Source organism: Stegostoma tigrinum, chromosome 15, assembly GCF_030684315.1.
Source record: "Stegostoma tigrinum isolate sSteTig4 chromosome 15, sSteTig4.hap1, whole genome shotgun sequence".
Taxonomy (NCBI): Eukaryota; Metazoa; Chordata; class Chondrichthyes; order Orectolobiformes; family Stegostomatidae; genus Stegostoma; species Stegostoma tigrinum.
The window spans coordinates 44955012-44974520 of NC_081368.1; the positions used below are offsets into that span (position 1 = coordinate 44955012).

The 19509-nt window shown below is 40.8% G+C and overlaps 1 protein-coding gene across 4 annotated transcripts in view; it reads right to left on the reverse strand.

The window, feature by feature from the left end:
• The window catches only part of zdhhc9 (zinc finger DHHC-type palmitoyltransferase 9), a 104718-nt gene that overhangs the window by 24990 nt on the left and 60219 nt on the right, over window positions 1-19509 (reverse strand). For all 4 annotated transcript variants that reach the window (XM_059651457.1, XM_059651456.1, XM_059651458.1 and 1 more), the window contains exons 3-5: window positions 15449-15607; window positions 12028-12165; window positions 5212-5260 (exon numbers count right to left, since the gene is read on the reverse strand). In XM_059651457.1, the coding sequence (XP_059507440.1) occupies window positions 5212-5260; window positions 12028-12165; window positions 15449-15607 (346 nt within the window). The remainder of the gene's footprint in view (window positions 1-5211; window positions 5261-12027; window positions 12166-15448; window positions 15608-19509) is intronic.

Consider the following 19509-nt stretch of genomic DNA (forward strand, 5'->3'; position numbering starts at 1 on the left):
CACAACTGCTCTCGCATCCATCACAGCCACATATAAAAAGGTGAATTTTGATTAAAAAAAAGAAGAAAAATGGAACAAAACAAAGAAAAAGAACAAAACAGCTAGTCACGTGAGCCAGAACATACAGGCACAGAACTCAAACACTTTCTACTTTACTGCCACCATTAAGAAACTTTACCCTTTGATGGAAATATCAATGGTTTGGGGAGGGGGGTGGAGACATGGATTTAAGGTAAGGGGTTTTAGAGGCAACATAAAGAACTCAAGCAGGGAATTAGGAGAGTAAGAAGGGGCCATGAAATGACCTTGGCAAGTACAGTTAAAAAGGCAGTCTCAAGCATTCTACACATTGATGAAAACAAGAGGACTACTAGGGAGACGGCAGGGCCATTTGAGGATAAAGAAGGCAACTTGTGCTTAGAAGCAGAGGGTGTGAGCAAGATCCTAAATGAGTACTTTGGATCAGTATTCACCCAGAAGGATATGGAGGATAGTGAGATCTGTGTGGAGCATGCTAATATGCCATGGCATTTTGAGACCAAGAAAGAAATGGGTCTTTTGAAGAACATTAAAGGTAGAGAAGTCTCCAGTACCGATGATATCTAGCCCAGGTTACTGAGAAAGGCAAAAGGAGAGATGCTGGGGCCTTGCCCAAAATCTTCGTATCCATACTAGCTACTGGGCTGGTCCTGGTGAGTAACTAATGTTGTTCCTCTTCAAGAAAGGAAGAGGGATAATCCAGGTAGCTATGTAGTGGTGAGTCTCATCAGTAGTTGGGAAGCAATTGGAGAGAATTCTTGCGGATAGGGTTTATGCACATTTAGAAAAGCATGGCCTAATTAGGGACAATCAGCATGGCTTTATGCAGGGTAAATCACATCTTACTAACTTGATTGAATTTTGAGGAGGTGACAAAGGTGGTTGGTGAGGGTAGAGCAGTCAATGTTATCTGCGTGGATTTTAGTAAGGCTTTTGACAGGGTCCCTCATGGAGGAGCGGATCCAGAAGATTAAGATGCATGGGATCCATGGTGGCTTAGCCATCTGGATTCACAATTGGCTTGCCCATAGAAGGCAGAGGGTGAAAGGGTGTTTATCTGGCTGGAGATTGTGACTAATGGTGTTCTGCAACTGGAACCTTTGCTGTTTGTGACACACAAAAATGACTTGGATGAAAATGTAGATGGGTAGGTTAGTAAGTAGGCAGGTGATATAAAAGTTCAGTGACGTTGTGGATAGTGTAGAAGATTGTCAAAGAATACAGCAGCATATAGATAAGTTACAGATATGGGCAGAGAAATGCCAGATGGAGTTTCACCTGGGTAAGTAGGAGGCGCTGCACTTTGGGAGGTCAAATATTAAGGAAAAGTATACAGTTAATGGCAGGACTCTGAACAGCATTAACGAAGGTAGGATCCAGGGGTTCAAATCCCTAGCTCCTTGAAGATAGCCACACAAGTAGGGAGGGTGGTTAAAATAAAAGCATATGGCACCTTGCTTTTATTGGTCGAGGAATTAAGTACAAGAGATAGGATGTCATGTTGCAGCTTTTTAAGCCTTTGCTTAGGCCTCACTTATCGCATTCAATTCTAGTCGCTTAGGGATATGGAGGCTTTGGAGAGGGTGCAGAAGAGGTTTACCAGGATGCAGCCTGGATTGGGGGTAGGAGCTATAAGAAGTAGCTCGAAAATCTTGGGTTGTCTTCTTTGAAGTGGTGGAGGCTGAGGGGAGACTTGACAGAAGTCTGTAAAACTGAGATGTGTAGATAGGGTTGATGGCTAGAATCTACACCCTGCCCACCCACAAGAACTGAAGTGTCTATTACTCAGGGGCTTGCATTTAAAAGGTGGTGGGGGTGTGGGATGGGGTCATGTTGGTACAATGAGGGGCAATTTTTTTTTAATGCAATGGTAGAAATCTGGAACATACTGCTGGGGTAGTGGTAATAGTGGATATGACAGGGGCATTTAAGGGACTTTTAGATAGGCACATGAGTATGTAAAGAATGGAAAGATATGGACCAAGGGCAGCCAGAAGGGATCAGTTTAATTTGGCATGTCATTTCATGAACGGCTCATTCCTGAGTTGTAGAGTTCTAATGTTCTGTGTTCTAAAGGAAAGCATTTTTCATGCAGAGGGTGGTGGGACGCTGGAACTCTCTGCCTGTAAGTGCACACATGGGCACACACACAGCTATGGGCCAAGTGCTACAAAACGAGATTAGAAAAGTTATGGTCATTTTTGACTGGCATGGATGTGATAGGCTGAAGAACCTTTTTCTGTTTTGTAGATGTCTAGCACTCTAATTTGCAGTGACATCAAATTGGGAATCAGTGGAGAACAATAATGTTACAGTGTAACACGTTTACTGTAGAGATTCTGAAAGCCCTTCAGAAGAATGTTAACACTCAGCCAAAAGGAGAGTTACATTTGTGTAACCAAAAAACGTATGGAGGGTTTTTCAAAAAGCTGAGATAAAAATGTGAAACATGACTAGGAAAAATGGGGATCACTTCTAAATGTAAAGACATCCAGGAAAAGGAGACCACAAACTAATAATTAACTAAAATGGACAGCTGTGTGGGTGAAATGCTCAGATTAGGAAACAGGAGTTACAAGTACAGACTGTAGAAACTGCAATGGTTATAATTAAGAGAAGAAACAGAGGAGATTTTCTTCTCCCAAGTAAGAAACACTAGAAGTTTGAATGATATTGACTGTGATCAGTGAACTCAAAGATTGAATTAGTTTGTATGCTCCAGGCAGGAAACCCAAGTGGTTTTTCTTTAAGCCAAGCTTCAAACTTGACTATTCCACCATAGCATTTATTGCATCTTCAGTAGGAAAGCAGGAAGCTCATCTCTACTTGAATACAACTTTCAATCATTGGAAAAGTAAAACTGATACTAGAGATGAGGCTTCAAGCAAAATAACCTGAAAAGCAGAGGCTATAAAATAACCATAAGTAATTAATTAGGTGTGCGAATGTCCAGTATAAGGAACTTCTCTCCTGCTTTGGAGCACGTGTCATAGCCTGTTTTATGAAGTTTGTTACCAGCAAGATGGCAAATAATATCTTGCTCAATGTTGTCCATCGAGGGCACGGCATACAATATCCCTGGTGAAGATTGGGAGTGTTAGCTTGTTACAAGCAGTAATTCTTAACCTCTACTGATTAGAAAATTGATCTGTATTAGATTCTGTAGTTCACCCAAGATTGTAATTAACATAACCAACATTACAAATCAATTTTCTGGTCACTCTCTGGACTGTTACTTGTAAGAACCTGCAGTGTGAAAACCATCAACAGTACATCATAATGTTTTACTTGTGACTCTGTTCCAACGTATGTTATTGGACATATTGGAATTTGGGCATGTCCAAAATTTGTAGAAATCTGTTTAATAAAATTAACATTTTGAATATTCAGAAAGAAAGAAAGCATTGACAAGATAAATCTGCGTACAACGATCACTGATTCTACAGTATGATCCTAACCTTCAATTGGAGAAGTAAGGACGAAAATGCAGTTTAGAATTAGTGATATCTAATGCTGACTGCACTGGGTAACCTCACACAAAGGTGACCTCGAGTGCAGTATGAGGAATTAATGGAAAGAGACAACCAACGGGGGATGGAAGGGCCAACTAACAACAAATTCAGATGAATAAGTTTGGAAATAGGTTTGATGAAAAGCGGCATCTGATAATTTCCTTGAGCAGCAGTATAATAATCCCATTTCTACATAACTTTAAAAAAAAAATCATACAACTATATAATCAGGACAAATAAAATATCAAGATAACAAAGTGTGAAGCTGGATGAACACATCAGGCCAAGCAGCATCTCGGAGCACAAAAGCTGACGTTTCAGGCCTAGACCCTTCATCAGAGAGGGGGATGGGGAGAGGGAACTGGAATAAATAGGGAGAGGGGGGAGGCGGACGGAAGATGGAGAGAAAAGATGATAGGTGGAGAGGAGAGTATAGGTGGGGAGGTAGGGAGGGGATAGGTCAGTGCAGGGAAGATGGACAGGTCAAGGAGGTGGGATGAGGTGGTAGGTAGGAAATGGAGGTGCGGCTTGAGGTGGGAGGAAGGGATGGGTGAAAGGAAGAACAGGTTAGGGAAGCAGAGACAGGCTGGGCTGGTTTTGGGATGCAGTGGGGAAGGGGAGATTTTGAAGCTTGTGAAGTCCACATTGATACCATTGGACTGCAGGGTTCCCAAGTGGAATATGAGTTGCTGTTCCTGCAACCTTCGGGGTGGCATCATTGTGGCACTGCAGGAGGCCCATGATAGACATGTCATCTGAGGAATGGAAGGGGGAGTTGAAATGGTTCGCGACTGGGAGGTGCAGTTGTTTGTTGCGAACCGAGCGGAGGTGTTCTGCAAAGCGGTCCCCAAGCCGCCGCTTGGTTTCCCCAATGTAGAGGAAGCCACACCGGGTGCAATGGATACAATATACCACATTGGCAGATGTGCAGGTGAACATCTGCTTGATAATCTGAGAATCTTGGATTCTCCAGCATCTGCAGTTCCCATTATCACTCACCCAAGCCTCCCTAACCTGTTCTTCCTCTCACCTATCCCCTCCTCCCACCTCAAGCTGCACCTCCATTTCCCACCTACTAACTTCATCCCGCCTCCTTGATCCCTCCCCACCTATCTTCTCCTCCATCCATCTTCAGTCCGCCTCCCCCTCTGTCCCTATTTATTTCAGAACCCTCTCCCCAACCCCTTCTCTGATGAAGGGCCTAGAGGCCGAAACGTCAGCTTTTGTGCTCCTGAGATGCTGCTTGGCCTGCTGTGTTCATCCAGCTCCACACTGTTATCTTGGATTCTCCAGCATCTGCAGTTCCCATTATCTCAGATAAAATATCATGTCCTTCAACTTGAGCATCCCAAACCAAATGTCCAATATTTCAGGTATAAAAGGAGAAATATGCAGAGTTTAATCTGTAGATTTAGCATCCTAATCACTCAAATCTATCAATCCATGGGTTATCGGCAATGCATACATTACATCATTTCATTACTTAAATGCTGTTTACATGCTAAAAAAATGCTGTTCTATGAAATCATAGCATGTATCTCTATTTTTCGGATGTTATCATGCATTGCAATCTTCAAATTCCTATAAGCTGTAACCGGTTTGAACACTATTTCCTAAAGTCCAGAAACATGCATGCTTCTAACTCCATCAAAAAGGATATGTTCCTGGTGTGTCCTTCAGGGTGTTTAAAAAACCATTGTCCACAGATCCTGTTTAAAAAAAAACACACATGAGAATGGTTTGAACAGACAGGCTCCAAAAAGGAAAACAAAGGCTTTATGTCACAGGGAGGCAGAAATTGTAGTGGTAGGTTTTTTTGAGGGGGGAGGGAAGAAAGGGGTGAAGAGGGGGTGGGATGTAGAGGCATTAAAATAATAGATCTATAGGGCATTCCTTCAGAAATTGAATTTGACAAATTTAGACAAAAAGATATAAAATAAATGGGCACAACATAAAAAAAAGGAACTTCTGCCACTCTGTAAACGTCATCACAAAAAGCTCACAGGAATAATAGTAAAAACAGCACCATTTTTAGAATCCAGGCTCAGGCACAATTAAACTTCAAGGAAGTCTGCAGCTGCATGGAAATGGCAACGCTTTAGAGACTAGGAAGAGTCTGTGGTCCCAAAGGCAGAGAGAGATCAGGATTATCACTAATTGATAGGGAGGGGTACGTGTTTTAAGTTTCTGGTGTAAATTGTAATCAATGAGCACAGTTTTATGCGATTCAATAACTAAATTTATACATTTGACCGATTAAGGATAAAAGAACACCTTTCACTTTGAAACTCAAGTATGAATACAAATACAGTCCATTGGATGTACACTTGAAAAATCTTGGGAAAATCTGAACAAGATAAACTAGTCTGATAAAACCACTCATTCAGTTATCAACTTCCATTTGAGAGATATCCTATTTTTAACTATTACAAATTGCGACAAAAATAAATATTAGAAATATGTAGAAGTTTGGTTTTGAATTTTGAATTAGCAATGTAATCATTTCAGACACAAAAGAAAGAGCAGCAAAAGTATTTCTTTAGCCAAGGTGATTTATTTTATACTTCTAGATTTGAGTTTGCTCGCTGAGCTGGAAGGTTAGTTCAGACATTTCTTCACCATTCTAGGTAACATCAACAGTGAGCCTCCGACAAAGCGCTGGTGTTATGTCCCGCTTTCTATTTATCTGGTTAGGTTTCCTTGGGTTGGTGATGTCATTTCCTGTTTTTGTTCTCAGGGGATGGTAGATTGGCTCCAAATCAATGTGTTTGTTGATGGAGTTCCGGTTGGAATGCCATGCTTCTCGGAATTCTCGTGCGTGTCTCTGTTGTCCTAGGATGGATGTGTTGACCCAATCAAAGTGGTGTCCTTCCTCATCTGTGTGTAAGGATACGAGTGATAGTGGGTCATGTCGTTTTGTGGCTAGTTGATGTTCATGTATTCTGGTGGCTAGCTTTCTGCCAGTTTGTCCAATGTAGTGTTTGTCACAGTTCTTGCAAGGTATTTTGTAGATGACGTTCGGCTTATTTGTTGTCTGTATAGGGCCTTTTAAGTTCATTAGCTGCTGTTTTAGTGTGTTTGTGGATTTGTGGGCTACCCTGATGCCAAGTGGTCTGAGTAGTCTGGCAGTCATTTCGGAAATTTCTTTGATGTAGGGGAGAGTGGTTATGGTTTCTGGGCCCATTTTGTCTGTTTGTTTGGGTTTGTTGCTGAGGAATCGGCAGACTGTGTTCGTAGGGTACCCATTCTTTATGAATACGCTGTATAAGTGATTTTCCTCTGTGCTGCAGTGTGTGGTGGCTCGTTGGAATAATGTTCTAATGCAGCTTCGTTTGTGGGTGTTGGGATGGTTGCTCCTGTAGTTCAGTGTTTGGTCCGTATGTGTTGTTTTCCTGTAGACGCTGGTTTGAAGTTCCCCATTGGCTGTTCGCTCTACTGTGACATCTAGGAATGGCAGTTTGTTGTTGTTTTCCTCCTCTTTTGTGAATGTTATGCCAGTAAAGGGTATTATTGATGGTCTTGAAGGTTTCCTCTAATTTATTTTGTTTACTGATGACAAAGGTGTCATCCACGTAGCGGACCCAAAGTTTGGGTTGGATGATTGGCAGAGCTGTTTGTTCGAGTCTCTGCATTACTGCCTCTGCTAAGAGGCATAACCACTCTCCCCTACATCAAAGACATTTCCGAAATGACTGCCAGACTACTCGGACCTCTTGGCATCAGGGTAGCCCACAAACCCACCAACACACTAAAACAGCAGCTAATGAACTTAAAAGGCCCTATACAAACAACAAGCAAAACAAACGTCATCTACAAAATACCTTGCAAGAACTGTGACAAACACTACATTGGACAAACTGGCAGAAAGCTAGCCACCAGGATACATGAACATCAACTAGCCACAAAACGACATGACCCACTATCACTTGTATCCTTACATATAGATGAACAAGGACACCACTGATTGGGACAACACATCCATCCTAGGACAAGCCAAACAGAGACACGCACGAGAATTCCTAGAAGCATGGCATTCCAACCGGAACGCCATCAACAAACACATTGATTTGGAGCCAATTTACCATCCCCTGAGAAAAAGAACAGGAAATGACATCACCAACCCAAGGAAACCTAACCAGATAAATAGAAAGCGGGACATAGCACCAGCGCTTCGGAGGCTCATTGATGTTGTTACCTAGAATGGTAACGAAACGTCTGAAAACTAACCTTCCAGCTCAGCGAGCAAACTCACATCCAGAACCTCAACCTGAGCTAGAAATCTTCTCTGAACTCACTATTTTATAATTGTTTGGGAGGGCTGCTTTGGCAGCCTAATGGGCTTGTGTCTACTTCAGGATTTTACAACTTAACAAGGTGACCCATTTTTCATCGTCATTGGAAATGTGTAGACTTGGAGTTTGTTTTTAAGTTTAAAGAGAAACACTCATAGCTCAGATGAGGAGGTTTTTGTTTCATACCAGAAAACATTATGACTTGTGCCTATAAATAGTGTGATGAGTTTTAATGACTTCCAAACCACTTCTCTGGCAACAAACCTTCAAATTACCTAGTCTCTGAAGGTGGTTGTGGTATTTTCTAGATGACCACTGCAGCTACCTCTTGGTATTTGTCACCTCTACTTGTAAAGTGGGACACAGTGACAGCTGTTTGAGATAGTCTGCTGTCACCCATCCTCCTCTATCCTTGCTTTGTCTGGGGCTTATCTAAATATTCGAGGGAGAGGATGTCCCAACATTACCTATCTACAGGAGAGACTGTAGCACTTTAGCACGGTAAGAAGTGCAACTACATTTGGTCAGGGATTATTACTTGAACCTTAGACAGCTAGTACAGATATTTCTGCTCCTTCCCCCCCTCCCAAAAAAAAAGGTAGTATAGAACTCCTATTCTTCAGCCCTAGACAGGGGGACACCAGGAGTATGGGTTAAGCTAATGTAACATGAATTTTAATCCTTTCAGAACCATTACCTCCCCTTGGTTTATGAGGCAAGAAGTAAATGTTCTTCATTGGTGTGTAAACATACTTCAAAGGACAATTTCAACAAAATGTGGTACACAAACACACGACTCAAGAAAGACCGATAATTTGGAAAGGTTCTGAATTCTGACGATTTTAAATACATAAATGGAATGCATATTGGAAGATGGAGCAAAGTTTTCTTTTAAAAGAAAATTGTGGTTTGTTTTAGTTAGAATATCGTCCATTGGCAAAACAATGGATAGACGCAAAAAAGCCCACAACAAGTCTGTTAACATCTGTAAATATAATAAGCAGCAGGCAGAATTCCTTTGCTGCTAGATCCATGCCACAACATTTATCAAACAGGAGGCTGGAAGAACACAGCAGGCCGGGTAGCATCTGGAAGAAAGGAGTAGTCATTGTTTCTTCAGGTCCTGAAGAAGGGTAATACCCGACACATTGACTGCTCCTTTCCTCCAAATGCTGCCTGGCCTGTTGTATTCTTCCAGTCTCCTGTTTGGCTATCTTGGATTCCTGCATCTGCAGTTTCTTTTCCTCACTACGTTTATCACTTCAGTAACATTGGAGCCCTCAGGGGCAAACTGAATGCTGTGTTTGGGCTTTAATGGTAGAATGTTTCATTCTTATATTCTATGAAGCCATTAAAAAACAAAATCAGGTTATCTCCACACATTGCCGTCACTTTAAATCCCACATTAGTTAGAGAAAACTCAGCACTAACTTTAATCCTGATGCTGGAACACTAGATATAATGTAAACAGACTGACCCCTTCAGCAATTTCAATTAAGATATGGACCTTTCCCTTTTGAGAGGTCTTATAATAGTCCTGCTTTTCTTGAAATGCCACCTAAGCAGCCATATACTAATAGGGTCAGGGCTCACATTTCCCCATTCCCAATCTCAAATTGTCCACCACAGCCCAGTCCCTGACTCACTCCTGGGCCTCCCTTAGTTCCCCTGCCAGCAGTTTCCATTGCTGTTCTCACTTCTGCTTCTTTCAACCTTGCTGACCACTACCACTAAAGTTGCTCCTCCAATTGCAAATTGCTCCTTTCCTATTTGTGCTTTCTGCAGAACCTGACAGAACCAGCCTATTGTTGGAGCAGTGGCTCTTCATTTCCTTTCACTCTATTTACATGGGCAGTTTTTCTCTGGTCACTCCCAAAGGTGGAATTTCTGGGATAATTTGGGGATTTTGGAGGCAGATCATACCATGCACTACCACCACCTCCACCCTCCGCATTCCTCCCCCCCCCACCACCACCCTACCTTCCCTCCAGAGCTCCTAATGCATTCCAAAGAAAGGTCAAAATGACCTGAAACACCAACTCCACACCTCTGCCAACAGGCCAACTGAGCACTTTTTTTTTTATATTCACTTCTGATCTATTTTAGATGGTCATGCAAGGCAAAAAAGAGAAATGCAGAGAAACCAACTTTGTTTTAAACATAGTCACATTAGCAGAGAGATGTACAGCATGGAAACAGGCACTTTGGTCCAACTCATCCGTGCCAACCAGATATTCCCCCCTCATTTAGTCCCTTTTGGCCTATATCCCTCTAAACCCTTCCAGTCATATATTCATCGAGGCTTTTTAAAATCTTCTCACTGAACACACCCCTCCCAGCACTTCGACAGCTCAGTCCATACATGTACCACCCTCTGGAAAAGTTGCCCCTGAGGTCCCTTTTTGAAATCTTCCCCGTTACCTTAAACTTATGCCATCTAGTTTTAGACTCCTCTACCCTGGAGAAAAGACCCGAGTTTTTCACCCTAACCACATCCACCATGAGTTTATAAATTTCTATAAAGTCACCTCTCAGCGACTCCACGGAAAACAGTGCTGCCTGTTCAGCTCCTTGCTATGGCTCAAACCCTGTAATCCTGTCAACCCTTGTAAATCTTCTGACTCCTTTCATGTTTCACGACATGCAGGCAGACCAGAATTGGACAGAGTGTTCCAACAGAAACAGATGTGAGCCTAGACTTGCAGCTGGCAATTCTTTGCTGGTCAGGTTTTAACTTGAGAAAAATTTCAAATAAATGGAATGCAGTATATGCTTAACTATTCCGACAATTAGTTTGTGTGTTCATAAATGAAATAAAGCATGTCAGCAAGCCTTGGAAATTAAAAACTGTTCTCGGAAGATTTTTTTCTCTGCCTTATTTCTGTGGAGGAGACCACAAGTAAAACCTAATTCTTTGTTCGTTGAAAATTAGCTCACACATCCCCCATTAAAACAAAGTTTGTTTTACAATAGCCTATTGCACAGCTCAGGACATCTCCAAGTAAAAACGACCAAAGTTCAATTTCAGTATCCCTACATTTTCAGGATTAATGAATTGTTACATTGCAGAAGGCTATTTAAGCCATCATACTGTGTCAGCTCTCCAAGCGAGCAGCTCACCCAATACCAGTCTGTTGCTTTCTTCCCGAAACCCCAACGTGCTCGGTTTTCAAATAACCACTTAATATGCTTTTGATTTTCTCAATTTAACTTGCTGCTAGCACATTCCAGATCATAAACATTCACTATGCAAGAATCGCTTCCTTCTCATCAATATTTCAGATTTGAAAAGTTTAAAGTCGCTAGCAAAATAGGCTGGATTACAAAGTGTGAAGCTGGATGAACACAGCGGGCCAAGCAGCATCTCAGGAGCACAAAAGCTGACGTTTCGGGTCTAGGCCCAAAATGTCAGCTTTTGTGCTCCTGAGATGCTGCTTGGCCCGCTGTGTTCATCCAGCTTCACACTTTGTTATCTTGGATTCTCCAGCTTCTGCAATTCCCATTATCTGAGCAAAATAGGCTGACTTGGAATGGTGTACTATCGTGCAGGTTCCATTGTCCCAATGCATCCCTACCAGTAGAACTATACACCTTAGGAAGAAAAAACACTAAGATAAAAGGATTATAAATATTTTAAAAGTGTGCACATAAATTGAGTGCTTTCCTGCATGACCAAGGTTAAACACAAATTGTAAAAGTTTTGCAGATGCTGATCGAGAGCAAGAGTGGGAGCGAGCCAGACAGCCAGTGGGGCGGTTGGGGGGGGGGGGGGGAATGGAGATGACACATAGGGATTCTACGTAGCTTTTGGTAGACAGTGTCTGAAGCAGTCCTGATTTGTGATAAATTAGCAATCTTTTTGGGCTGCAGGCTGATCGGATGGCATATTGCAACATATGACATAGGTGCAACAGATGATCTGTTGCCCAATGACGAGACAGAATATAGCCCAGGATACTCAGATAAGAAAATATATGTTTCATTCACCATATTACAGAAGCAGATTTTTTTTTAATAAAGTGAATCAATATTTGGTCTGACTTGGTGTAATGAGATCAAAAGTGAAAGTCAAAGCTTCAAAATGGACCCATGCTTTTAAACAGGCAATGAGACTTCCTGAAACCTTATTGTAAATGTTTTGAGCAATAACTTTATAACACAAGTACTTTCTCTTGAATACTTACTCAGTGCCACATGTACAATATCAAAAGCAAAGATGTAGACAGTGAGAAATGACAACGATATGGTGAAAAGGTAAAAGAAACGGTAATTCCTCTTTCCAACACAGTTTCCAACCCAAGGACAATGGTGATCAAATCGCTCTGGGGGGAAAAAAAAGTACACCGGAAATTAAAAAAGTTTTGTACGTTCTTATAACTTTGTCTAATTCAAATGTTCCTGGCTTTCCAACTCTGAAGCAAAGACATTTGGAATGGTATATTCACAGGAATTTCTGTCACAAGCAAAACGCTGCAAGACAGGCCCTGTTAACATCAGGTCGTGGAGAAATTTTAAGGTATGATTTGCAATGACATTGTTTTTCAGAGGATTTTATGAATATCTCCCATTTATCAGCATCACAGTGGGGCAGGCATTTTTAATGAAGGGTCATTGTCTATGTTAGCAATGGATTTAATGCATGATATGGATTGGGTCATAAGACACTTCATTCAGTGTTTAGCAATCACAGCCAACATTCATTGCACTGACCTTGAAACTCAGTCTTTTCAACTGAAACAAAGCAAAAACTGTATTTCAAATCAACAATGAAATTTAAAAGATAGCATGCAAATGGAACCAAATCAAAACTACCGTACAAAGTAAATTTGACTTTGACAGTAGGCTTTTTTTCCTAATGTGCCTTGTGTATTAACTATTTAGGAGCGTTTAAAATTGGAGATTTTTTTTTAAAAACACATGAACTGTGCACAAGAGCCCATTGATAGAGAAAACATCAGGCATCTGACCACTTACAAGTACTGCACCCAAAGGCAAAGGCAATAACTGCAATGATGCACTTCCAGATCACTTAAAATCACTACAAATGGAATACCATAAAAATCAGAGTAGTTACAGCACAGAATGGGTCCTTCAGCCTGTCACATCCATGCTGGCTGTCTGAAAGAGCAACAAATTTAACCTCAATTCATGGCTTTTACCCTACAGTCCTACAAATCTTTTCATATAAATTATCCAATTCCCTTCTGAACGCCTCAATTGAATCTGCCACCGTAACAATCTCATGCAGTGCAAACTCCAAACACTACTTAAAAGTAACTTCTCACACCACAATTGCTTCTCGTACCAATCACCTTGAACTGGTGTCTTCCAGATCTGGATCCTTGTATCAATGGGTGCAGTTTCTCCCTATCAACACATTTCAGAGTCCTCAATTTCAAACACATTAAAATCTCCTCTCAACTTTCTCTGCAAGGACGACAACCCCAGCTTCCCAAAGCTATCCACATAATTGGAGTGCATCCAGAAACTGTTCATGTGAACCTTTTCTGAAGTCTTTACTGTCTTCATTTTCTTTCAAAGGGTGACGGAATGGTTTGATTAAAAGTATATTCTCAGGTCCCTATGTTCGTGAAATTCTTTAGAATTCTCCTTTTCAAAAATTTTAAAATGTTTTAAAACAACACAGTACATTGTAAGTTTATAATTTCTACCAATGCTTTCACGGACGTTTTCACAACTTCAGTTTTACTGATGCAACCTGCACAACAGGATTGACAAATACTTCTACTCTAACGAAACAGCAGTATTCAGTTTTCAAGGGCATTGTCTAAACCAGTGTTTTTACATTGTTTTGCAAAGTTTTTAGATAAATGTTCAGAGATGAGTCAAATCAGCAGCTTCTGTTCGCCAGTTCAACATTCAACAATGATAACTACAATTTACCTGGTACTGACGTAATTCTGGTTTCTTCAAATTCAATTACAAACCCTTGTCCCACACAGTTAAACTTTCAACAACCCTCAACTTACCATCCACAGTTAGTAACTACACAATATTAAGCTACAGCAAGCAAGAGAATGATAGCTTTGGGTGTCCATATTTTGTGTTTGGATGAGGGTAACCCACTGTAAATTGCAATAAAAGGTATGATGTTTACACCAAAAACAGAAAGTAATGACACAACATTTGAATGAGAATTTTTAAAAGTGATGACAACACATACTGAACTAGTTCACCAGACGACTTACTGCACTGCAGCAAAAACCTTCAAATGGCAAAAAAGAAGGAAACCACCTTTGACTTAATGTCTCTGAAGAGAAAACATCACAAGTCAGTGTCCCAACGTCTGAGAGACAAACCTGACCTTTTCAAAGCTATAGCAGCATTATGGTGGGGAGGAAAGCCAGAAACTTGTTTGCCTGTGGTCAATGGTATGTGCAACTCCAAGGACGTTGTTGACTTGCTGGCCAAGCTGGCTGGTTATTAGTTCAGACATGTTGTCACCATCCTAGACAACATCAGTGTGGCCTCCGATAATGCAATGTTGTTCTACTCCACTTAGAATCTCTAAATGATCTGGTCTGTTGAGGTAATGGGAACTGCAGAATTCCAAGATAATAAAATGTGAGGCTGGATGAACACAGCAGGCCAAGCAGCATCTCAGGAGCACAAGGGTCTAGGCCCGAAACGTCAGCTTTTGTGCTCCTGAGATGCTGCTTGGCCTGCTGTGTTCGTCCAGCCCCACATTTTATTATCCTGGTCTGTTGAGGTGTTTGGTTCTTCTTCACAAGGGTTTGTATATGGGGTCTAATTCTACATGTTTACAGATTGCATTATAGTTGGAGAACCTGGCCACTAGGAATTTCCACACGTCAACAGTTGGCTTGAGCTAGGACAGTCACATCATCCAGTTAAATTGATGGCTTTTGTTGTCTGAGTGCACTGAAATGAGGGCAAGTTCACGTTACTTTGTTGCTAGCTGGTGTTCACATATCCCAATGGCTAGTTTCCTTACAGTCTGTCCAGTGTAATGTTTTTGGCAGTCCTTGCATGGTATTTAGTACACTATGTTTGTCCCTTATGTTGTGGGTATGGGGTCTTTGGTCCTTGTGAATGTTTGCCATAGTGTGGCTGTGTTCGTGCACTACCCTGATTCCTAGTGGTCACAGGAGTCTCATTGTCAGTTCCAATATGTTCTTGGCATACGGTAGCATGGCCAATTTATTAGGGCATATTGTGTCTTCTTGGGTGTTGTCTATCTCATAAGCATGCGTGGATCAAGTTGATGCGGTACCCATTGATAGCAAAGACCCACACTCTGCCACTTTTCTTCTGCATGGAACCGACAGCACATCTTGGCTGCCATATGTCTTTAAAAGGCACAAATACAGGTATCTCCCACTGCCTGAGAGGCAATGGGAGGCATTCTAATGTTACACCAAAGTCAAGTCTCACCTAACCAGGACATTTACATTTGAAGATCATGTGCATTGTTTATGCAACATGGTGAAGGGTTAGGACCTCGACAATGAATGAATTCCTAATTCTGGGTCTAGACTCTAATGGAGACAAATGTTTCTCCATCCCTCAGGCTACCCAATTGTCTCCAAGTGCATTTCAAAGTAATAAATGAGCATTACATACCAACACAGTTATCACAAACACTACAGTGGGATGCCCGTGGCGGGCGGAATATCTTGCATGTGTAGCAGTATTTCAATTTGATAATCTGGTTGTTTATCTGGATATCTTTGATTCTTGGTGGTGGTCGCTGGCCTGCTGGGACATTCCCATTGGCTGCCTCTGGAGATTAAGATAAAGAAAACACAAACTTTGTAAACTAAACAGTCAAAAATAAAACAAAATAAAGCATAATTAAGTTAAGAACAAAGATCAAAGTCACATTGAATAAAAACGGAAGAGGCGCTACTGGCACAAATCCACTAACAGTCTCCAGCTTAAAGGTCAACACTTACACATTGACTCAACTAGATTCAAGATACTTAGTATTATTGAAAAAAAGCTAGATACTTCATTTCTATGCAGTGGCGAGTCCCATTTTCCACAAAAGGATTCCAATTTATTACAAAACCCCACTCTCACTAAAATAATAGAACTTCACAAAAATTTGCTTTTGAAAAAGAAGTCCACGTCACCAGTAGCAGAAAGAAATAAGAGATTTAGGGGGAAAAAAGACTAATATCACTTTAGTTACATTACCATTTAGGGAAAGCAAAAAACAGAAGTGAACTAAATTATGAAGGTTTTTCCAAGCAGGGATTAAAGTAATCAGCAAATATATACAGGACAGACTGTTCAAAAATAAGATATAAAAGGATTTGGGAGCAATTACTGAATTAATATCTTTGAGTCATTGGTTGGAACCTTTAAATAGCTGGGCTGACTACTGAACACAGTCAAAAGTAGTTATTTTGGAATTTCATACAAATGACAAAAAAAAATGTAAAAATTTGACTAGATTTCTTACTTAAAAGGCTGATCATCTGCAAAAAAAAAAATTGGAGGCCAGCAATCACACTGAAAAGTGCACTGGAGAGGCAGATTTATAACAAAAATTCTACAAAAAAAAAGGCTGAGTACAGAGAACCTAAATGTGTTTTTTTTTCAAAAAACAAAAAAAAAAAGAGAGAGAGAGAGAGAGAGAGAGAGTTCAAAAAATTTAATTCCTGCAGGAGATGGGGCAAACTGGAGGCATTCCACACTCCACCACTACCACCTTAATGAAAAGAAAGAGGGATTTTCACCACATTTGTAGCTTACAAACTAGTGGTTTAGTCTGAAAAGCAAAATCTATTTACTGAATTTCAGTGAAAATAATTTCATATTTGAAATGTAGAATTTCATTAGGTTTCTGAATATTTCAAAACTTCTTACTTCTGAAATTATTTACTCTTCAAATTAATTGACACGATATGGAGATTCAAATTTGGTCCTGTCCATTCATGGTGTATAGCGTGGGGGTGTAATGCATTATTATAATATATGTCTTTTTAAACCCAAATACCTCATTTCTGTTGATACATCTTTAGCATAAGAAGCAATGTGATTGTTATAAATGTTTGCAATTTTAGACATAAAGAACAGTTTATTCTTACTTAATGCCAAACATGCTGGGTATCAGTCACAACTGTCTGAACTGTAGACATTTTTAGATTTCCCTTGTCACAAAAGACAAAAAAGTTAATTTATTTCACTGGCCATGTAGTCACTGCAACTGAAACATATTCAGATTCTCTTATTACTTCCATGAATTATCACCACACTGAGCAGGCAATATTAAGTAAATGGTGATTTTAATGTAAGGGCACTATTTTAGAGCGATTACACTCAGTCAGAAACCCATGTGATTAAAATAGCAACTGTACTGAGAGAAAAATCTATCCATAATTAACAATAAATCTGCTTCATGCTGATGTTCTCTTTCAATACGAGTAACTGCAGCCAACTAGAAACAGCAATTTAATGAAACAGGTCATTCTATACAAATCACACAAAATGGAATTTATTCCACTTCCGACCCACTATTTGCTGCATTTGTACTTGCATCAAAAGAAAAATTGGTTGCAAACATGTTCTAACAGATTCTACCATTACACTACATTTGGTTACATGCAGGACAAAATGTAGATAGTAAAAGTAGTGCAGAACCTGCCTATCGGCTTGGGGAAAAATAAGCTGCTGCTAGAAGAATACTAGGGTGGACATTTTCAAATTTATCACAAGCCGAGTAAGCTGGCAGAACAAATGCCCACCCGTTGTAAATTAGCTGTTTTCAAAAAAATTCAGGAAGATTCTATGACAGACAGCAAATATGATTCTCCAAACTGTTAGCATTGAAGATGCACATTGGAGATAAAAGAGTACAAAAAAATGCATTGAAGGGACACAAAACTAGAGGCAAAGAAACAAAGAAAAACAATTATTCTAGATCTCACTCAGAATAGCCAACTACAGAAATCGAGTCGTGATTCACAGACAATCTATTTTACCACCTTTAGGAAGGTGTTCAAGCAGTTGTCAGCACTAATGCCTATAAAGCACTGGATTCGATAGGCTTGCCTCGGATAGCACTACTGATTGACATAAGGTCATTTCTAATCCGTAGCGTCATTTCATCTGCATTCTAGTTTCCCATAATTAACCAAAATTATTACCTGTAGCCCAGTCTAATTAATTTAAAATTGATTTACTTCCAAAAAGATCCAAAACATCACATTTCACCCATCCATTTTGATATGCAATTTGAATCAGTAACTTTCAGAACTGTTTCCTCTCAAGTAATAGTCTATCTTGTGTAAAATTGACTTTTGGGCCATAGAATCCTTAAGCTTCATTTTTTTAAAAATGTACAAGTCGACGTTACACTTTCCTGACACCACGTTTCATACTATACCTTGTATAATCAGACATAACTCTTTTCCCATTGAATCAATTACTATTCTGACAACAGACGATGACCCAATTCTCATCTGTTGCTCCAAATCATAGCTGCAAATCCACCAGGAAGTTGGAAAACCTCTTCTGCAACCCTTGCTTACACCCAATTTCTATTGTGTAAGACATAATAATAATGTACATTGCTCAATTATTCGCTGGTTCTAATGTAATGTTTGTCTCGTTCTCCCTGCTTCCTAGGAAAATATTATGTTTTCTTCCTTTGTCACATATGCCTTTAAGTGGCTTAAAAATGGAGGGGAAAAGTGGCACTGGGTATTTCTTGCTTTTGTGGAATACTGATTGCAAGCAAATCCTGGGAATAAGGACTGCTGGCACTTTGAAAGTAACGACTGCAGACTTTGGACAGAGCACAGGAAGAATATTGCTGGAATAAACTGATATTGGCAAAGGTAAAATTTATTCTCAAAAAACTCTTGGCAAAAAAGGTGAAGTACCAAATAATTTAATCAGTAAACAGACTTAAAATGGAACAGGTCAACTGGATTTCAAACCTCAAACATTACTAATTTTTAAATGATAATAAAATGTGAGGCTGGATGAACACACCAGGCCCAGCAGCTTCTCAGGAGCACAAAAGCTGATGTTTCGGGCCTATATCCTTCATCAGAGAGGGGGATGGGGTGAGGGTTCTGGAATAAATAGGGAGAGAGGGGGAGGTGGACCGAAGATAGGTGGAGAGGAGAGTATAGGTGGGGAGGTAGGGAGGGGATAGGTCAATCCAGGGAAGATGGACAGGTCAAGGAGGTGGGATGAGGTTAGTAGGTAGGAGATGGAGGTGCGGCTTGGGGTGGGAGGAAGGGATGGGTGAAAGGAAGAACAGGTTAGGGAGGCAGAGACAAGTTGGACTGGTTTTGGGATGCAGAGGGTGGAGGGGAAGAGCTGGGCTGGTTGTGTGGTACAGTGGGGGGAGGGGACGAACTGGGCTGGTTTTGGGATGCAGTGGGGGAAGGGGAGATTTTGAAGCTGGTGAAGTCCACATTGATACTATTGGGCTGCAGGGTTCCCAAGCGGAATATGAGTTGCTGTTCCTGCAACCTTCGGGTGGCATCATTGTGGCACTGCAGGAGGCCCACGATGGACATGCCATCTAAAGAATGGGAGGGGGAGTGGAAATGGTTTGCGACTGGGACGTGCAGTTGTTTACTGCGAACCGAGCGGAGGTGTTCTGCAAAGCGGTCCCCAAGCCTCCGCTTGGTTTCCCCAATGTAGAGGAAGTCGCACCGGGT